The sequence below is a fragment of the Drosophila albomicans genome, chromosome 2L, assembly GCF_009650485.2.
Source record: "Drosophila albomicans strain 15112-1751.03 chromosome 2L, ASM965048v2, whole genome shotgun sequence".
In the NCBI taxonomy this organism is placed as follows: domain Eukaryota; kingdom Metazoa; phylum Arthropoda; class Insecta; order Diptera; family Drosophilidae; genus Drosophila; species Drosophila albomicans.
The window spans coordinates 274,656-287,400 of record NC_047628.2 but is presented as its reverse complement, the minus strand read 5'-3'; the positions used below and the strand labels follow the sequence as shown (position 1 = coordinate 287,400).

At 36.9% G+C, this 12,745-nt stretch overlaps 1 protein-coding gene and 1 long non-coding RNA gene across 4 annotated transcripts; one reads left to right on the top strand and one right to left on the bottom strand.

Annotated features, from left to right (window-relative positions):
- The first annotated feature begins 1,406 nt into the window (after window positions 1-1,406).
- On the top strand, window positions 1,407-4,667 carry LOC117577423 (uncharacterized). Of its 3 annotated transcripts, none has more exons than XR_007954468.1 (3): window positions 1,407-1,738; window positions 4,132-4,402; window positions 4,482-4,667. It is a non-coding gene; the product is annotated as an uncharacterized LOC117577423 (long non-coding RNA). The 3 variants fall into 3 exon arrangements; XR_007954467.1 differs by having other exon boundaries at window positions 3,690-4,402; XR_004573172.2 differs by having other exon boundaries at window positions 1,407-4,206; window positions 4,261-4,402; window positions 4,482-4,665.
- A 2,983-nt stretch (window positions 4,668-7,650) lies between these two features.
- Window positions 7,651-12,238, bottom strand: LOC117577418 (eukaryotic translation elongation factor 2). The gene is made up of 5 exons (XM_034262331.2): window positions 12,100-12,238; window positions 11,403-11,617; window positions 10,804-11,331; window positions 8,991-9,687; window positions 7,651-8,923 (listed from the first exon to the last, which is right to left on the bottom strand). Exons 1-5 carry the CDS (start codon window positions 12,100-12,102, stop codon window positions 7,832-7,834), a joined length of 2,535 nt encoding a protein of 844 aa, XP_034118222.1. The 5' UTR covers window positions 12,103-12,238; the 3' UTR covers window positions 7,651-7,831.
- Window positions 12,239-12,745: the final 507 nt, after the last annotated feature.

The following is a 12,745-nucleotide window of genomic DNA, read 5'->3' as shown; positions in this document are numbered from 1 at the left end:
TTAATGAATAAAAATAAAATTTATATATACTTAAACTTTTTAAATTCCCTCAGTGTCGCATTATTTATTAATTAATTAATTCATATTGTTCCTGCCTGAGTTTATTTACATTTTGACCTCTAAACAGCTGTTCGCGTTATATGACTTTCGTGTACAAATTTTCATCATAGAATCGCATCATTGAAGAAGATGCACTTAACAGAATATACAGGCATGCTCCGGTTTTCACTTTTGGTTTTCGTTTTCGTTTTGGGACCAAAACCGAGATTTTCGTTTTTAGGTGCTCCGGTTTTCGAACGTTTTTGGTCATCGTTTTGCTATCGGAACGTTTAATTTTTTACTGCTAAAACAGCTGACTTGTGTTTTGATTAAAAGAAAACAACGCGAAAAAATGTCTTTTGTATGTCCAATTTCGTGCGTGGATTGAACTCACATAAGGATTTTTTTATCCTGCATAGTTTATTTATGCTTCCCCTGAGTGAAATATATTTGCCTTTTGTGTTTTTTGCAAAGAAAGATTTGAAACTTTCTTTAAAAAAATCAGTTGAACGGCAATCAGATGTTTCTCACAAAAAATGGGGATGCCACCTTTTTAATGCATTTCATTCCGGTTATTCCAACAATTTTTTTTTATAAAATTTTAACAAAATTTTTTCGTTTTCGTTTTCAAAACGAAAACGAAAACGAAAGTGAAAAACGGAGCATACCTGTTAATTTTATTTATTTATTTCATAGTCGAACAGACTCGACTTCATCTTACTTGTTTTCTTACAAATAAAAAATACATTGCAGTATTAAAACTGTCAAGAATGATATTTAAGTGCTTGGTAAAATTGTAGGTAATATCGGAGGAAAATTCTAATTATGTACATATTTCGCCTGAAATATAATATTATTTTCCTATTGCAGTCATTGTGAATGACTGATACCATAATGAAGTTCAATCAATAAGAGAGCTTGGAACGATAGAAATAAAATAATACAATATATTGCATTATTTTCTTTATGAAAGTTTTAAAAGAGGTGTGCCGAAAGTTTTTATTCATTGAGCAGATGTTCCGAGGATTATTCAAATTTCCCCGGGACTGTTTAATCTGGTAGAAACCGTTTCTTAACTGCCACATTTTTGTAAGAAATTGAGTGAGAAACTCAAAAAAATGTACCCAAATTACGCCTTTGCCATAAAGGTGTCAATGCTTATATACGGACCGATTTTTGTACTTGAACGCAGCCGCTCGCCTTTTGTACAAGATGTGCCATTTAAGTTTCTGGCCTAGGTCACTTGTAGCCATATTAGGACGAATTGTCTAATTCTCAAAAAAAAGTTTGGACTTTTATCGATAAAAGCTTCATACAACTTCTTCATGTGTGACCATGTTTGATATCGATAAGCGATTAATCAAAAACTTACCTCAGCAGAAGAATCGAAATAACTCGTGAACACTTTCGAGCAATTTTTTACAACTTTCGACTTGGGTTATTACGACAAGAGTGCATCGATGAACTTAAATCTTTGTAAGGCGATGAAGTGCCATCATATAGCCCTGTGAAAAACTGGTTTAATGGATTCTATCGTGACCGATGCTCGCTGGAAGACGAAGGTCGTCCAAAAATAGACGTTGTGCCAGAAAACCATGATGCAAGATCGTCATGTGATATATCGTGAGATAGAGGCATCCTTTCACATTTCTTCCACCAGAATAATTCGATATTGGATGAACATCTGGTCGTAAAAAAGGTTTGTTCTCGTTGGATCCCGCACAATTTGAGAATTGCTCAAAAAAGCCTTGTGTGGATTGGTTCAAATAAATTTTGAAAAAATACATACACTAAGCAGAAAAAGTTTGCGTACAAACTTAACGCGCAACTTTGATGTTAAATAAAAATAGTTATATTCATGATATTGACTTAATTTTTTTTTTAAATTAACGACATATCTATTATGAAAAAATATAACCAGTCTTCAATTATTTCCATCAGCAACTTTTTCAATTAAAATCAAAAAATAAAAAATACACCTGTTTTCGAATCAGAAAAAGTCTGCGTACAAACTTAAATTAGTTTAAAAAAAGCCATTTATTGATAAAACATTACAAAAATTAGTACGAGGTAGGATAAATAGGAAGGTTTATTGTGCCAATCAAGCGTTTTGGCATTGATTAAACCAATTTTTGGTGAATTCTGGTGGTATTTCGATCCACTCATCCAAAATTGCTCCCGAGGGAGGAAACCGTTCGTCAAACTGGACCAAATAGGGAAATCTCAGCGGGAAATTGTCGAATTTGTTTTTAAAACGCATTCAATGATTAAAAAAGTCCAAAAAAATTGGAATCAAACCGGCACAGTTCAATCAAAGCCACATTCTGGTAGGCCTCCAAAGCTGACCGATCGAGAAGAGCGGGAGGTTTTGAAGTTGGTGAGGCGTAATCCTGGGTCAACTGCCGCAAAAATTGGTCAGGACATAAAGGAGAACTATAAGAAGGATTTACATGATAAAACAATCCGAAAAATTTCCAAAAAGTAGGACTTTCATGCCTGTGTTGCTCACGCTGCCACCACCGTACTTAACTGTTGGCGCAAGGTTATGCACATCAAGGGCTGTGCCAGGTTTGCGCCACTCAAATTTTTGCCCTTTTATGTCAAATTGCTCCAATAATTGAAAATAACTTTGTTCCAAAAGGCTAAAGGCTCTTGGATGAATTTTTTGCAAAATCAAAGCGCTTTGCTTTACTGACGGGTGATATGAGAATCTTCTTCCGCGCAACACAGGCAAACCTTATGTACCCCATAGTGCAATCTTTAAGCTTCACGGCGCGAGCTAGGAATTCATTTTAGACACATGGTTTCATGGTGAAATTTTCTTAGAATTCTTCGTAGATTCCGATTATGGGGGACGATTTTCATGATTTTTTGGACAGGAACAAATTGACCCGCCCTAGTATACATAGTCTTCCAAAAATGAAAATTGATAGAATAAATATTAACATATTAATGTCCAATCTGAACCTCTCCATTGTGAGAAACCTGCTACCGTTTTAAAAAAACTGCAAGCGCCATGCTCATTTGAGCTTGTATCAAATGATGCTCTCCCCATTTAACAGAATGTTACCTAACATACTTTCCGTTTACTTTAAACTAAACATTGTTTCTACAAAAAATCTATGTAACAGGCAAAAAGAAGTATTGTATTTGCGATCCCATATACTACATATATATATTCCTAATCAGTGACAACTTCTATAAAGATATACATACATAGCTACCCCGCAGAACTTGAGGTGTCGATTTGCCATGGGTAAATGCTTACCTCGCCGATCACTACATGTGTACTTACTAAAGTGACCCTATAGTAAACGAACGTCGAACCACCTAGTTATTAAATATATGCGTATTAAAGCATAAGTACAAAATAACGGCAAGCATCGCTTTCGTTTTTGTTATTTTGTGGAAAGGGCATACTAGAGGTGGGCCCGGGCACGCACGAAAACAAACTCTTTTTTGAGAGGCCCGGCCCGGCCGAACACGAAACATTTTCATCAAGGCCCGGGCCCGGCCCGGCACGAAACTTATTTACACATATAAGAAAACATTATTGCCATTATAATTAACGCAATCGAAAAGCTTCCACACTTCACTCCTGCCCTTTTCATTTTGTATAAATTTTACACATTCACTTTTTTTATTTACAGCGTCCTGAATTGTTTGTCGCGACATTTTTATTTTTCACATATTTGCTAATTTCACAATAAGCCGCCAATTTTGAATTAGTGGTGTGCAAACAAATAAAATATTGTATAAGCAAATTAATAGTAGCATCGATAAGCAATGCGACAAATGGCGGTTCTAATTCGATCAAATCAAAATTTTTTTCGGGCCTATTTCGGGTTTTTACGGGCCGGGCCTTTTTGCTAAGGCCCGGGCCCGCACGAAGCCCGTACGAATCTTAATTTTAAGGCCCGGGCCCGCCCGAACCCGCTCCGGGCCTGTGTAAGCCCGCGGGCCACGAAAAAAAGCCCGGCCCGTGCCCACCTCTAGGGCATACACAAGATTAAAGACAAAATTTCGATTACGTTTTCATCGCTGTTTACGCGTCTTTGTTTTATTTTGTGCTATTCTTTTGCTTAAACGCAGCTGTTTGCTGGCTGATGAAATTTTTGCAAGCATTTGAGTTCAGAAGTGCAAAGCGGATCCGCGGTCAATTATTAGGTGAGTTACTTAAAAAATAATATATGTATGTACATGTAAAAGAACGTCAAGCAGTTAGCATAGTTAGCACAGTGGAAAGCGAAAATGTGCCTAAAGAAGAGGAAGTGGAAATTATGACAGAAAATCTACGTTATGGAAATAATGACAGGGGAATGCGGTCCTAAAAAAAGTGTAAATTTCTTTGGTGTTATGATTGGTGAGTATTTTAAAAGATAATTATTTAATAATCATTATCCACTTCAATCTATTAAAACTTTTTAATCCTTTATTTCCAGATTCAATAACTGAGGACCAGTTGAGAAAGGCCTTGTAGCTCCAAAAAACAAACGATATTTTCAACTAAAGTTGCCTTAAAGTAATAAAAGTTTCCGACTTATTAATATAAGAAAAATTAAAATTAAATAAAAACTGTAATTGTAATTGTAAATGTTTTTAAATTTATAATGACCGACCCCTCCGTGGGGTCCGATGTAAGTACTTACTTCACCGACCCTTCCATGGGGTCCGATGTAAGCACTTATTTTACCGGCCGTTCCATGGGGTCCCATGTAAGTACTGACTTTACCGGTCGTTCCATGGGATCTAATGTAAGTACATTCTTTAAAGACCCTAATATGTTGCACTATTTCACTAGTTCGTGGGTAATCGAGGTGGTGGCGATTGTCCCTATTTGCGGACATTTCATACAAAAACGGAATTTAAAGAACGCATTGCTAGGTGCCACTTTGTAAGTAGTGGTAGTCTGCTGGTAAGTGCTTATTTCACCAGTAACGAACTAGCGCCCAGAACTGCAGGGTTAGATTTTCGCATAAGCGTAATTTAAATAATTATATTTGTTTTGGAACACGCAATAATAATACTTGCGAGTCTCTTCGATTTCTGAAAATTTGGTTGTGATCAAAAGCTACAAAGATGTGTTCTGAACTGTTGATACCCGTTACCAATTTTATATAAGTCAAATATCGCGTTATTATTCTTAAAATATTAATTAAATACATCGAAAATCAACTTTAATAATAACGAAGGCTATATTCGATATTTCAATATACTATTATTCAAAACATTCCATAAAGTAGTGCTAAAATTTGTATCTAAACGCAACCGAATTCAGGAATCATAAATGAACATTATTCTATGTACCCAAAATCGCAGCTCTAGCTTTAAAGTTGCGCTTGCTATTCGATGTTTATGATTTGCTGAAGTGTGTGTATAAAAAACAAAAAAATTAAAACTACCGTCAAGAGTGCTCGTGCTCGACTGTATAAATTCAAAACAGCGCGGCATTATTAAAATATACCAAATATTATACCTTTAAAATATTAAAACAATGTTGAATGATAAATTAACACAAGGGCTGAAAAGACCCGGGCCTAGCAAAGAAAACACTTTTTTTTGGTTCAAAATTATCTTTACTCATCAACAGCCAAATCTGGGAAATACGGTGCCACCGTAACGGTGGATGTGGGAGCCATTCGAAGTTTAATTCATGTAGTTTTGTCTTTGTCATTGAATCATCAACATGTTGTTAGTCAACAATGAGCAAACGCGGCACCCTCTTTGAAGAAAGCTTTCTCATAGCTCGTGCAATATGAAGCCAACTTGTTTCTTTTGATATCTTTACGATGTCAGCTAACTCACGTAAATAAAATTTTCGATCATTGAAAACGATTTTGTGGATTTTTTTTATGTTTTCTGTTGCGACCTCCTCATTTGTACATCCTCTGGGTTCTGCATCATCGGTGTCTACAACCGCGTTTGAAGTCAGCAAACCAATGTTTTGTTGTTGTTTCTGATTGAGCGGAGTTTGTTTGTTTGTGATCCATTTGAAAATAACAAAAGTAGCGTCACTCTTACCACAATAACTCAGAAACTAATGAAATTTTAACAGCTGTCTCTTGAAGGATAGTATTAACTGACTGCAATAAAACTAGCACCATCTATGTGTTAGGCCCCGGACTTTTCAGCCCATATGTTAGGTATATTTATGTAGTACTACATTAAAAATATACCATATAGTGCAAAAAACGTGATTGTCAGCGTTTTTGCCATTTAGAAGCATTTCTTTAATAACTTCGGTAACTTTTATATAGGGTTGTTGATAATATATCAAAATATCAATATATCGATAGTTTTTTTTATAAAAATAAATATTTATATCATGATATTTTTTCCCCTGATATATCGAATATCGCGATTTTTTTTTTTCGGAAGTTAAAAATCATTCTGCAACCTGCAACATTTGCAGTAAAATTGTCAAAACGAGCGGCAACTCGTCGAACTTACTGTCTCACCTTAAAAACAGGCATCGACATGTGTGTATTTCGCCGAAATTGTGCCGAGGGTTCACAATTTCGGGGAAATACACACATGCGTGTGTCTGTTTTCTGCTTTTTTTTTTATATATTTTTGATATTTCCTAATTGGTCACTTTGATTTGACCTAACTTCCTGTAAAGATGAGCGCGGCAAAATTTTTTTTTTTCGGAAGTTAAAAATCATTCTGCAACCTGCAACATTTGCAGTAAAATTGTCAAAACGAGCGGCAACTCGTCGAACTTACTGTCTCACCTTAAAAACAGGCATCGACATGTGTGTATTTCGCCGAAATTGTGCCGAGGGTTCACAATTTCGGGGAAATACACACATGCGTGTGTCTGTTTTTCTGGGGAATTCGTGTATTCCGTGTAAGAGATTTAATAGGCGAAATAAAATCAGGATTATATATGTTTTTATGCAGATGCATATGTTGATATACAAAAAAAATATAATTATGTATTTATTATACATATATATAATTTTGGAGTTAAATTTTGGTTAATAAAAAAAAATAAATATATAAAAATTAAATATCAAAAATACTCGATATATCGATATTTTTGGGTGATAAATATTTTTATCAATTTGATATATTTTTGAAAAACGATATATCACTGATACGATATTTTTTAAATATCATGCAACCCTACTTTTATATGATATCAACCAAATTTTCAGGAATCACAAAGGCTAAAGACTTATAGCCTTTTTCCACTGCAATGTTTTTTTTACGTTCCGAACAGACTTTTTTCTTATGGGTTTTTACATTGGGCGAACGTAACATCCGACCTGAACGGAAAAAGGCTATTACTAGTTGCGGGTGTGGGCGTGGCAAAACTTTGAAACGAACTTGATCTGCGTGCAAACATAACGAGTACTATCGAAAATTATATCTTATAGTCTAAGTTCTGTCTAGGACGGACAGATTGACATGACTATGTCGTTTCAGCTGTTGACGCTGATCGAGATATATATATGAATACTATATATATGTATATACTTTCAACTTTATACCAGGCAGCTTAGACTATTTAGCACAATTTTCATCTGTTTTAAGCTTCTTCCAAAGTTTTGTTAATATTTGCGTTGATTTTCAGATAGTTTGCGAAATTTTGTATATAAACCTTAATTACCATTTCACTTGATTTATTTAGTTTTTACTGTTTTACAAATCAATAATCATTAAAATTTCTTTAAATGTGTGTTTTAAAACGCTGCCAGCCAATTATTTTTTGATCATTCTCGTTATCTTGCTTTACCAACTGCAGCCCTTTGAACACCTAAACCCAGATAGGTTTATATTGTCGTGCTTACAACTTGTCCAAATACTGCGATAGGTCAGGCAGACCCTCCTTGAGACCCTTGCGCTTACGGGTATCTTGAACAATTTGATAGGGCTTGCTAGACGGCTCGCATGGATCACCAGGCAGCACTTGCCAATGGTCAAACACACACTGTGGGAAGGCCTGACCACCGGTGTTAGAACGTAGATCAGCAGTAAAGCCGAAGGACTCGTTGACAGGAAGATATGCCTTCACTACGAACATCGGCGTACCAACCACTTGATTCTCCTCGAAAACGTGACCACGACGTCGGTTTAACACGCCGTAAATGCCACCAACTGCGACTTCGGGGCACTGGATTTCGCATAGATAGACAGGCTCCATCAAGCGAGGTCCGGCGGTAATAGCAGCAGCATACAGACAACGACGTGTAGTTGGAATGATCTGGCCACCACCACGATGAATGGCATCAGCGTGGAGGGTAACATCATAGATGTTAAAGCGAACACCACGCAAATTCTCATCAGCCATAATACCTTCCTTAGAGGCCCACTGGAAGCCGGCAACCACAGAATCCTTGATTTCATTAAGGTACTGCACGGACTTGGTGCAGTCGAGAATGAAGTTGGGTCCAGTGCCATCGGGACCAAAGCACCAGATCTTACGGGCTTCAGTCACATCGTAGTCGTACTTCTCAGCTAAATATCGGGCACGGACCTTGAAGTCATCTTTGGAGCTAACGTCACCATTGTCAATATCTTCGGGCAGACCATCAGGCATGGGTAGAGCTTTCATGAGCAGACGGTTGTGCTTGTTGGGAGACTTTGACAAGCACATCTGGTTCGACTCTTCGGAGACGGTTTCACGGTAAGAGACCACAGGATCGGATTTCTTCAAGGGGATACATGCGTGATCTTCTTCTAGATCCTTAAGACAGATTTCCAAATGCAATTCACCGGCACCGGCAATGATGTGCTCGCCAGATTCCTCAATGATGCACTGTACCATAGGATCAGATTTGGCCAAACGTTTCAGACCCTCAACCAATTTGGGTAAGTCGGCTGGGTTCTTAGGCTCCACGGCCACGCGCACAACAGGTGAAACGGAGAACTTCATCACCTTGAATTTAAATTTTAAATAAAGCACAAATTATATGTAAAATCTGGCAAATTTTAAAAGAAATTACCTTCATGTTATGGGCATCTTTGAATGTAGTGATGGTACCAGTTTTAACCAAAAACTGATCGACTCCGACCAGCCCACAGATATTGCCAGAAGGCACATCTTCGATGGCTTCAACGTAACGACCCATCATTAGAATGGTACGTTGGATAGCCTTCTCATACAAATCTTCCTTTTTGCCGGGCGTGTAGTTGGGGCCCATGATGCGGCACTTCTGGCCAGTGGCGACTTTGCCGGAGAACACACGTCCGAAAGCGTAGAAACGTCCCTTATCTGAGGTCGGAACCATTTTTGAGATATACATCATAAGTGGACCATCGGGATCGCAGTTCTTGACAGCAACGGCAGCCTCATCGTCATGAGGTCCCTCGTACAGCATCTCCATACGGTACTTCTGAGCAACAACAGGTGATGGCAAATGAATTGCAATCATCTGAAGCAGAGCTTCTCCGGCTGGCAGCCAGGTGCGCATCACGGTTTTCAATAAAGCTTTACCGTCCTTGTCCTTATCTTCATGCTTAAGAGCAACGCCGATCTTCTCTAGCAGATTGTTTATTTCTTCCTTCTTGTAGTTCATAATAGCATCAAATACTTTGTAAATGGGATCCAAAATGTACATACAGAAGGAACGTTTGTTGTCCACTTCCTTTTGCTTCTGCCACTTCTTAGTTTTCGCATTGAAGAAGTTCTCTCCCCAAAGTCTATATAGAATTATATAATCGTTGTTAAATTGACATCTCAAATAAAAGATATTTTATTTTATTTTTAAGAGCATGCAACCGTTTGCTTTAAATGATTTAGTGAGAAACTACAGTGTACTCGCTCGTGTGATACCTGCTTACCCATTTTAAAATAAAGCTAGAGCACAAAAAAATATACGAAAATTCCTGCAGCAGCTTCATACGGTCTTAACTATATACAATTATTTCAGAAATTATAAATAAGTTTCAGTGACTCCATTAAATAATCGGACACCACTTTCACAAATCTAATATGCCTCACAACTAAAAAAAAAGTTTACAATATATTTGAAAACATAACATTCTAATTTCGTATTTTTTTTTTTTAGAAATACTAAAAAAAAAAAAAAAACTACTAGGAGCTCAAATATAATCAACACAGATCAAAGTCTAGTCTCTAAGAGTTTTGATTTTTTTTTTATAGAAAAATGCATGAAAATAACAAAAATTCTACGAGGCATTTGAAGTCAGCCCTAAAAAACGCCTTCTCGAAAAATTACTATTCCGATTTTCTTGCGAGACTAAACATGATCTGAATTTGTTGTTTCTTGTCGAAGGAGGGGATCTCCAAAATACTTTTGCAATTTACTGGGAATAGACAGAAAAAAAATGCGACAAAAGTACAACTTAAGTATTTCTATTATAAATATTGCTAAGAATTATAATATATAATATAAAGGCATAAAGCAAAAGCCGATGCAGTCTGTTTGCATGCAAGATTCACTAAAAAAGGTGGCTTTGGATTGGAAAATATAGTTTTAGATACTCCCCCTTCTGACTATTTTTTTATTATGTTTATAATTTTGCTATACATTAGAAATAGCATCTTACAAATTTGTCTAGTCGTTGTCTTGGCAATATACCGTTCGAGACATTTGGAAAGAGATCTCGGTATAGCGTTTCAACAGCGGCTGTTATTTAATCTGCTTTTATTGTTGGTGCACTTGTGGCGCCCTCATTACGCGCGATTCTTCAAAAATTTCCGGATTAGGAGCTAATTGAAAGAAGTCGTACGCTCAGCGCCACACGTTTTATGCTAAAAGCGAAGTTTTTATGGAAGCGATAGAATTAACTTACCGGTTCATTAGCTTGACAACATCGATCTTGAACTTCTCAGAGTACATCTCCGAGAACTGCTTGAGAGTGAAAGCCCAACCGTGAAGACCTGATCCAAAACCAACCGAGCCCTTTGAGGGATCCACGCGCACTTCACCCATTGGACCGCCATCGTCGTTGTAGGTGGCAATAATAACGTTTACATTCTCAACAATCCGCTGGAAAGTCTGATACAGCTCCTCAGCATCCAGTTGCAGCTCCAAAAGTGCACGATCCATTTTATTCATGAACAGAATAGGCTTAATACGCTCGGCAATTGCCTGACGCAGCACAGTCTCGGTTTGCACGCACACACCAGAGACACAGTCAACGACGACGAGAGCGCCATCGGTAACACGCAGAGCAGCTGTCACTTCGGATGAAAAATCAACGTGACCGGGCGAATCAATTAGATTGATCAAGAAACCCTTGCAGTCCTTCTCACGCTGATCAGCGTGGGTGATGAACACCAAATCCTTATCTTCCACCTCAAAGTACATGGAGATAGCACTAATGTATATGCCAAACATAAATGTAAGTCGGGAGTAATTTTTGCTTTCATTTTTTTTGACTAAACTCACGTTGACTTGATGGTGATGCAGCGCTCCTGTTCATCCTTACGAGTATCGGTGAAACGGGTCTCGCCAGCCTTTGCACCAGCAATAATACCAGCTTTGGACACCAACGAGTCAGTCAGGGTAGACTTACCATGATCAACGTGAGCAATTACGGACATGTTGCGAATATTACGCTTCTTGTCCATCAAGCCACGGATTTCGTCGACGGTGAAGTTGACCTGTAAACATTTTAGTAAAAAAGTTGAAACGCAAATCTAATAGTTACATATATATTAAAAAAGGGAGTGCGCACCACATATATCTAAGTATGAGCATAAGAGTGAAATTCATCTTTCAAACTATGGAATAAATTGAGGTTAAAGCAGGAAAAACCACTAAAAGAACACGTAGGGTGACTTTAAATTATTTCGCAAGTGTTGAAATATTGCAATCTCCAATGTAAATACATACATACATATGTATGTGCTGTGTGCAGTGTTGTTGCCATGATTTCGCATATGTTACACTGCATACGTCATTTATTCCTTTGTCTTGCCATTTATGTATTCAAGTACACACACACAAATGTTGGTAGCATACGTTTAGTTTTTACAAAATATAATGTAAATCCTTTATATTATGGTAAAAATTACTAAGAACTTAAATCACACATTTCATTTTACTGCAGTAGAAGGAATTATTTGAATTTATTTTCACCTACCATTTTGGATGTTTATTGATTTGCGTGGAACAACTTTAAAAAGTACTACACGCCTGCACTGGCGTTCGACAGGAAAGAACGAGAAACGTCGCATCTTTAGAGATGGCACAACGAGACGTTTTTGTATCGATACTATCGATACATTTTGCATCAATGATATATTTATATGTTTAATACTCAATTTATGATGAACTTCTATGATGCAAGTGCTTACACCACAACTGCAGTACACAAGCAGCTGTTTAGCGGTGAATAAGTGAACAAACTCAGGCAGAAAGGAGAATAACAAAGTCAATAGATACAAATCAACCGAAAATTTATCGTTTCGACTATTTTCTTTAAACATTTTCTTATGCCCCAGTGTATTTCCTTTGATTTTTATGTTATTTTTTTTTCTTAATTTTCTTTTCATTGTGCATTTTTTGTAGAAATGCAAAGCAATTCGAAAAAATTTTTTTTTTTGGGTCGCAATAGTGGTGTTGCAAAAGATATGTTTTGCTTAAAGTTTTGGAGTACTCATGTATTATATGGTCAGTGGCATTACCATCAACATATTTGTTATAAAATATATGTGAATTTGTATTTTTCACACTTTTCAGGCAAGAGATTAAAATGAGAATATCAGTCATGCTCCGGTATTCACTTT